The sequence below is a fragment of the Neodiprion virginianus genome, chromosome 2 (assembly GCF_021901495.1).
Source record: "Neodiprion virginianus isolate iyNeoVirg1 chromosome 2, iyNeoVirg1.1, whole genome shotgun sequence".
NCBI lineage: Eukaryota > Metazoa > Arthropoda > Insecta > Hymenoptera > Diprionidae > Neodiprion > Neodiprion virginianus.
This window is the reverse complement of record NC_060878.1, coordinates 10,211,565-10,220,526: the sequence shown is the minus strand read 5'-3', so window position 1 is coordinate 10,220,526 and position 8,962 is coordinate 10,211,565. Positions and strand designations below refer to the sequence as shown.

General features: G+C 41.6%; 1 protein-coding gene across 6 annotated transcripts in view; it reads right to left on the bottom strand.

The window, feature by feature from the left end:
* Window positions 1–4,096: 4,096 nt before the first annotated feature.
* The window catches only part of LOC124298928 (secreted protein PRY1-like), a 56,343-nt gene continuing 51,477 nt past the window's right edge, over window positions 4,097–8,962 (bottom strand). For all 6 annotated transcript variants that reach the window (XM_046751604.1, XM_046751605.1, XM_046751608.1 and 3 more), the window contains 6 exons: window positions 8,595–8,790; window positions 6,503–6,637; window positions 5,656–5,807; window positions 5,171–5,537; window positions 4,534–4,723; window positions 4,097–4,412 (listed from right to left, as the gene is read on the bottom strand). In XM_046751604.1, coding sequence (XP_046607560.1) covers window positions 4,264–4,412; window positions 4,534–4,723; window positions 5,171–5,537; window positions 5,656–5,807; window positions 6,503–6,637; window positions 8,595–8,790 — 1,189 coding nt within the window. In that variant the 3' untranslated portion in view covers window positions 4,097–4,263. The remainder of the gene's footprint in view (window positions 4,413–4,533; window positions 4,724–5,170; window positions 5,538–5,655; window positions 5,808–6,502; window positions 6,638–8,594; window positions 8,791–8,962) is intronic.

Genomic DNA, 8,962 nt, shown 5'->3' with positions numbered 1-8,962 from the left:
GGAGGAGGGGGACGAGGATTTGTGCTCGGTGAGTAAAACACTTTTGTAATATTTGCTGGCAATTGTAATTATATTTTGTCTAAAATATTTCAAACTAGTCATGTTTACATTAAATTATTTCAATTCATTTTTCGAGCAAGCACATATTCAGTAGCTATGAATAAGCTTATACAATTTATTATATTAATAATTAATTAATCAATCAACTACTCAATTACATTAATTCTTACACAATATTTTCGATGTGTTCTTATACTGGAAATATTTATTACTATTCAAGGTATAACCTGAGGTGGTTATCGGTGGTTGTTCGAGGTGGTTGAAGGTGGTCGGAGGTGGACGAGGAGGAGGACGAGGATTTGTGCTCGGTGAGTAAAACACTTTTATAATATTTGATGGCAATTGTGATTATATTTTATATAACATATTTCAAACTAGTCATGTTTACAATAAATTATTTCAATTCATTTTTCGCGCAAGCACATATGCAGTAGCTATGAATAACATCATACAATTTATTATATTCTTAATTACTTAATTAATTACATTAATCCTTACTCAATATTTTTGATGTGTTCCTATACTAAATATATTCATTATCATTCCAGGCGTAACCCGAGGTGGTTGGCGGTGTTTGGAGGTGGTCGGAGGTGGACGAGGAGGAGGACGAGCTGGACGAGGAGGAGGCGGCGTGGGTCGCCGGAGAGGAGAGGAGAGGAGGGGAGGGGGCGGGGGAGGGAAGGGTCGGGGTTGGGAAGGGTGGGAAAGGGGGAGGAGGTGGGGGAGGGAGGGAGGGCAGGCGGGCAGGCGGGCGGGCGGGCGGGCGGGAGGGAGGGAGGGAGGGAGGGAGGGCGGGTGGAGGACGGATGTTAACGTGAGCCCGTTAGAGTTGATAGAGCATACCCCCCCCCCCCCCCCCCCCACACCCCTGCCCGCCCGCCCTCCCTCCCTCCCTCCCTCCCTCCCTCCCACGCTCCCTCCCTCCCACGCTCCCTCCCACCCGCCCGCCCGCCCGCCTGCCCTCCCTCCCTCCCCCTCCTCCTCCTCCCCCTTTCCCACCCTTCCCAACCCCGACCCTTCCCTCCCCCTCCCCTCCTCTCCTCTCCTCTCCGGCGACCCACGCCGCCTCCTCCTCGTCCACCTCGTCCACCTCGTCCTCCTCCTCGTCCAGCTCGTCCTCCTCCTCGTCCACCTCCGACCACCTCTAAACACCGCCAACCACCTCGGGTTACGCCTGGAATGATAATGAATATATTTAGTATAGGAACACATCAAAAATATTGAGTAAGGATTAATGTAATTAATTAAGTAATTAAGAATATAATAAATTGTATGATGTTATTCATAGCTACTGCATATGTGCTTGCGCGAAAAATGAATTGAAATAATTTATTGTAAACATGACTAGTTTGAAATATGTTATATAAAATATAATCACAATTGCCATCAAATATTATAAAAGTGTTTTACTCACCGAGCACAAATCCTCGTCCTCCTCCTCGTCCACCTCCGACCACCTTCAACCACCTCGAACAACCACCGATAACCACCTCAGGTTATACCTTGAATAGTAATAAATATTTCCAGTATAAGAACACATCGAAAATATTGTGTAAGAATTAATGTAATTGAGTAGTTGATTGATTAATTAATTATTAATATAATAAATTGTATAAGCTTATTCATAGCTACTGAATATGTGCTTGCTCGAAAAATGAATTGAAATAATTTAATGTAAACATGACTAGTTTGAAATATTTTAGACAAAATATAATTACAATTGCCAGCAAATATTACAAAAGTGTTTTACTCACCGAGCACAAATCCTCGTCCCCCTCCTCCTGAATCACCGCGATTACCCGCAACCACCCCTAACCACCCCCAACGACCACCGCCAACCACCTCGAGTTATACCTCGAATACTAATAAATATTTTCAGGATGAGAACAAATCAAAAATACCGTGTAAGGTTTAATATAATTTTATTATCGACACATTTTACCAAAAAGATTATGAGAAGATTATAAAGTTATAGAAATTTCATTAGCCCACTGACAGCTACTGAATTTGGGCTTGCGCGAAAAACGAATTGAAACAATTTATTGTAAACATGAACCAGGAACCACGGAGCGCTTATCCTGGAAGTCGAGAAATTTTATTAGCGGACTGACAGCTACCGAATTTGGGGTTGCGCGAAAAACGAATTGAAACAATTTATTGTAAACATGAACCAGGAACCACGGAGCGCTTATCCTGGAAGTCGAGAAATTTTATTAGCGGACTGACAGCTACCGAATTTGGGGTTGCGCGAAAAACGAATTGAAACAATTTATTGTAAACATGAACCAGGAACCACGGAGCGCTTATCCTGGAAGTCGAGAAATTTTATTAGCGGACTGACAGCTACCGAATTTGGGGTTGCGCGAAAAACGAATTGAAACAATTTATTGTAAACATGAACCAGGAACCACGGAGCGCTTATCCTGGAAGTCGAGAAATTTTATTAGCGGACTGACAGCTACCGAATTTGGGGTTGCGCGAAAAACGAATTGAAACAATTTATTGTAAACATGAACCAGGAACCACGGAGCGCTTATCCTGGAAGTCGAGAAATTTTATTAGCGGACTGACAGCTACCGAATTTGGGGTTGCGCGAAAAACGAATTGAAACAATTTATTGTAAACATGAACCAGGAACCACGGAGCGCTTATCCTGGAAGTCGAGAAATTTTATTAGCGGACTGACAGCTACCGAATTTGGGGTTGCGCGAAAAACGAATTGAAACAATTTATTGTAAACATGAACCAGGAACCACGGAGCGCTTATCCTGGAAGTCGAGAAATTTTATTAGCGGACTGACAGCTACCGAATTTGGGGTTGCGCGAAAAACGAATTGAAACAATTTATTGTAAACATGAACCAGGAACCACGGAGCGCTTATCCTGGAAGTCGAGAAATTTTATTAGCGGACTGACAGCTACCGAATTTGGGGTTGCGCGGAAAACGAATTGAAATAATTTATTGTAAGCATGAACCAGGAACCACGGAGCGCTTGTCCTGGAAGTCGAGTTTCACCGCGTAGCGGACCCGAAGCGCGGGATCCGGGAGGTTGAGAACCCGGTACTCGAAATTTGCGGAGCGCGACTCTCATCCGTCCGCTCTACTGCGCGGTTGTTACCCGACTGAGGAACTCGGCTAGCCGATTTTAGATTGGTGACGTCACTTTCCGAACATCCGAAAATTCAAACTTTGGTTTCGAACTGTAATACTAGGTATGATGATGTGTGATGTATGATGTATGATGTACGATGTATGATGTATGATGATATGATATGATGTATAATGATTTTAGTTTTCACATTTCATACAAGAAATACACACTTCATCTCTCCTTCCGATTCCAGACTCAAGCCGCCAGGCCCTTCGATGGTCAGCCGTTGACTGAAGATATATCCTTCAGTTAACGGGTCAGCTGATAACGCTGCCGTTCTGCGACAGTTGGATGATGAAAAATTTTGCTCGTATCTTTCAAATGTGTGTTACAATACATTCGATCGAATCGTTGTCATATTGACCAAAAATTCAAAGGAAGCAGCCTCACTTTATTGCGAGTGAAAAATCTTATGTGTCAGAATCGATTTGTGCGAATTTTCCCATACTAAATGAATTACCTAGAACCCAGAAGAGACACGAAAACGAACGGTGAACTAACAGTAGAAGAATGAGTAACGAAATCTCTTGTTTCTCGGCCGTAACTCATGATCCGTGGCCGCATCGTATTCAGACTGTGCCCGGTTGCAACTAATAGGCTGCAACGCTATCGATCAGTTGCCTTCTTATACATATACATATATTCGTGTGTATTCGTCACATGCTTCGCGTATTCGAATCACGTACTATGATGATTATTTATTCAGCATCTCTTCCATTTTTTTTTTTTACTTAATTTGTAGACACTGACATCATGTCTCATCAAATACCGTTATTAATCACTTGAGGCTGCGCCGGACAATCTGAGCATAGCGAATGTCAAGAGGTAAGAATCTTAATACTCCGTTCTTGCAGGTATTAAAGTACCTCGTCACGCTTATAATGTATGCTTGTATGGAATGTTTATTATGTCTATATATGGTCTTTACATGCATATGTGTATAATATCTATGTATAATATATATATAAATATATATAAATACAGGCTTAGGTACACTATTAACAAGTTACGTCCATCTGGTCTACGAGGAACGTGGATCGCTCATCAATTTTCACTTTGGTTTCAGCACGTTTTCGGTGAACTGACCAACGATGTTACCCCGAGGATGATAGCAGGCTACTATGACACAGGTACCGTTCCTCCGAGCCATCGCTATTCCCATGTCCGTTGTATTACGCCATACTATTTGTGTGAAGTGACCTGAAAGCGACAAAAGGAAACGGATTAGAAATTTAGAACCAATAACCAAACTCGTTTAAAACGAATATCCGATATAGACGTCGACACGATATCAAGACTAACGTGACAGTTGACAACTCACATGTGTTAAGAACTCTTGGTTCCGATCCGTACTTGTGATCCTTTTTCTCTGAGTACCATTTCGAAACCACTTCCCTCGCAGAGACAACGAGTTTCGGGTCCGAACAGTGCATTGAGTAAATATTTTCACCATACGGTGACGTGGATTGGTGAACCAGTTTGTTCGTTTGTAGAAGAGTCTCCGCCCAGGCCTAGTCGAACAGAAAAAAATATGATCACATAGTCGGGAAACTAACTACGTCGGCGATTTTTGAATAACGACTTAATCGTCGCGGTCATTTTATTTCAATTACTATCCAACAACCAAATCATGCATTTTTCAGGTCGATTTCCGATAAAACATGACCAAAATTGTCCAAAGTCATGTTTGATGTTGGTCTGGGTATCCTTGACTCCTAAATTGGAATACCACAACAAAGTCTCACCCAAGACTAAATTTCCGATTAAACATGGAAAAAATTGTCCAAAGTCATGTTTGATACTGGTCCAGCTTTCAGCTGCCCTTGAGTCCTAAATTTGAATACCACAGCAAAGTCTCACCTGAGACTAAATTACTGATCAAATATGGCAAAAATTGTTCAAGTCATGTTTGTTACTCGTTTAACTCTTAAGATTGAATACCACAGAAAAGTTCTCACCCGAGCAGCAGCTGTCAGTTCGGAGTTAAGCTTGAGGTCCGGAACTCTGTGTCTTCTACGATACTCGTTGTGGACCAACAGAGCTTCCTGTTGCCAAGACGTCTCGTTTATGAGGTTCACTTGGGCGTTAACGCTGCCAAGTTTCCTCGGTGTACAAACTTCACCGGGTGGTAAAACGTTCTCAGTAAAGCTGCCCAAGAAATTTCCAGCCGGATTGTAATTGCACACGACGTAAATCTCCCCGTTACGATTACGTGCCATCCCGATTCCCAGCTCTGAACTATCTCGCCATACGACTTGCGTGAAGTGACCCGTCTTCAGGGTCGTTGGCTCCTTTCCGTATTGATGTTGCGCCTCTTCGGCGTACCTGTAAGTAAGATTTTGATTTACAATTTATTTGCATTGCCAGGATCGACGCGGACGACTTTCAGAACTGTAAAAATACGTTATTTCGTTCAAATTTCGGCAAGTGATTAGTTTCTCACCATTCGTTGACCGGTTCCTCTCCGCTTACAATGTTCTTTGGATTTGAACTCCACATGCAGAATAAATTTTCCCCGTAGTCAATGTTCGTTCTGTGTTCTAGCCGACCCTTAACTGCCAGAATGTTTGCCCAGTCTTGGCTCGATTTACACATCTGTAAATAAATCTTTTCGTCATTGCCTAATTCATTCGTTTGAAAGTTTTTTCCTCGGTGAAATCAGTAGTCAGATTTATAAATTCATGCACGATGTATTGAACGTATTCTGCGCAGTTAGGAAAAAAAAAGTAAAATAACAACAACAATAATAGTAATGAAAAAAGGCTTTGGAGAAATTTGAAGTATTACAAAAAAAAAAAGAACATGAGTTGGAAAAGCAATGATTGGATTTCAAATTATAAATCGACAATAAAGTGAAAGAATCTTTCATTGAAATGATATTCCAAAAGATATGAAATTGTTCAACCGTTCCAGTGGGATGAAGATTAGATTAATAACGTCATAAACCGGAAACTCTTCGGTGCAATATGATGCATCGGTAAAATATCGCGGTTATATAAGAAGTGAAGACGTTGGTGTAAAAGTTGCATCACGAATGCCGACAATCCTTGATTTTTTTTCCACGATCGATCTTCGTCGGTATATAAATGGAACAGCAATCGTGGTGAATTAATCGGTGCTAATGGCCCGGCAATTAACGTAGCAATTAGCGCTGTCCTCGGTTTGCCACACGGAGGATAATAAGAGGAGGAAAAAGAAAAGGAAGAAAGACACAAAAACTCGTTTAAGGTGGACAACGGAATACCGACTAAAACGGGATTAACTGTAAGTATACTGAGCAAGGCTTTGACCTGTTTGTTGATTCGCAGAGGAGGAACGCCATGTCGGGCACGATAAACGTTGTGGGCTTCGAGACAGGCGTCGAGGAATTCCTTCGACGGACCCGATCTGCGCAGAGATGTTTTACGGCTGTCAGTCTTTGTAATCTACAACAAGACAAAAAGGGAGAAAAAAATGTTAAGCACAGATTTCTTTCGGTCAAGATATTTTTCACATTGTGGAAACGCAAATTCTTTAGAGAAAAACTAACGAATCTTTGAGACAGAAGATCCTCCACATTTTGCCATTTTACCAATAGAATAAATTCTCGCATTTATTATAACGCAGATTTCGAAAAAAAAAATAAATGTATACAATAATGCTCGTAAATATGAATTCGAGTGTAACTAACGAGAAGCAATGTCCCATTTTTGAAATAGACGTAGCCAGACGAAGGAACGGTTTTCAAAACTTATTTTCAAACAGGATCAAACTTGGGTGTAGATCTAATCTTAAATATGAAACATTATACAAATAACACAACATTTTACATGACGCGTGAGAATGAACCGCTTCTGCAGGATTTCAAAAGTGACGTTGCATTGATCATAGCCAGGTAGATCGGGGGTATTGGATAACAAGTGAAAGAACAGTGCACATGGTGGTGTACCAATGACATCTGTCGATGACTCAAGTCGATTTCCTTTCGGAGGTGTATTAATAGCGGTAGGTAGCTGCCCCGTTTGATCTCGGTCAACCGGTAGACCTGCAATCTTGATTTGCACGAATTATACTCAAAGGCGTATGTACACGCACCGTCAAGATATCTGTCGCCCCTGGAACAGGCAACCGAAGTGACGAGTTCAATTTAGGTTGACGATAACTTAGGTAATGTAGGAACCTCTAACTACGAACTTCAACCGCCCGCTAGAATCGCATTTTGCGCGCACTTGAGTTAGCAGATCCCTACATTACCTGAGCTATTGCCAACCTAAATTGAACGTGTCACTTCGGTTGCTTATTCTGGAAGCAAAAGATGCCGTAGCGGTGGGTGTACAACGCGAGTCTTCGACCGTAGTTCGTATCTGTCGGAGTGCATTAGCCGCGTTTTAGGTCAGTTGACTAATACGAACCATCTACGGATTACACCCCGTGTTGCAGATGGAAAATGTTTCTTCGCAAGAAAAAGGGGTACGCTATAAATTGTGTGCGAAAATCAGTTGTTCAAAAAATACTTTTCAAGGTAGCAACAATTTAAGTTAAACGAAGTAAGATCACTTATATCTTTGACACATGATTATTTTCGCACAAAAGTGCGGTTTCTTGAAATCTTCTTCAGAAAAATCGCAACAATTTGAGATGACTATTTTCCGATAAATATCCACAAAATAAAATAATGAATAAAAATTTTTATCTTACATAAATTTTCCTCCGATTTGTCTACAAACGAAAAAATTTGTCTCCCACTCGATTTTTTCTAAATTTTCGGATCATTTTGAATACTCTTGGCTCCAGAATTCACCGAGGTCTTAGACAATAGGTCTTTCCGTTTTTCCCAGTTTTCCTGACTCTTCCGGCTCATTTGAATTTTATAAACGGCTCCGTCGATAAGGAAGCAACCGGATCCATAACACAGCTTCTGATGGTGCCAGGTGCACTTACTAGCCGAGTAATGGTCACCAAACTTACCCAAGGGTTAATCATCTTTGAGGGGAGACTTCGGTAAAATTTTTTACAATAACCAGAGTTTTATTCTTAATTCTTACACGATTTAGTAAAAGTCGCCTAAAAAATCCTTCTGCTAAGTTTTAGGCTATGGTATTATACGCGTTAAAAAAAAGTTTGAACATTCTGCAATGAAAATGTGTACGCGAAAAGCCTTTCAAAGAAGATTCTGCCGATCGCTGTGAAAAATGCCTTGCGCATAAACTTTCATCGCAGAAGGTTAAAACTTTGCCTCAAAGGTTTATACTACCATAATCTAAAAATCTGTGGAAGGGTTTTTTCATACGGCTTGTGGTAACGATTTTCAAAATTCCACCGAAATCTTCCCCTCAAATTCTTCGGCCAAACTTTCCGGTCTTCCCTGACGTCACTTCCTATCTTATCAACAATTGTATTTACCTCTGGTTTGCTGATCTGGGAAGATGAATAGCGAGCCGAGTCGGGCGATGCCGAAGAGGACCTCGCGCTGCTGCATGACATTCCATCGCTGCCAAGACTGCCGTGAAAACTTCCGTGAAACGAGCCTGACAGAGGTCCTGGTGAAGCCGGTGACGCCGTTGGCGGTGACTTTGATCGCACCGAGTCAGCTCGTGACCTGAAAATAAGGTTTCAGGTATTAAAATTAGGTGAAAAACTCCGAAGCCCATTTGGGCGACCACAAGCCGGAAGCCAAGGCAAGTTATCGACGGCAATGACTAATGACAATTATAATTACGAAACACGCTACGTGTATTCGAATCTTGTTGCAACTATAATTAGTTAGACAT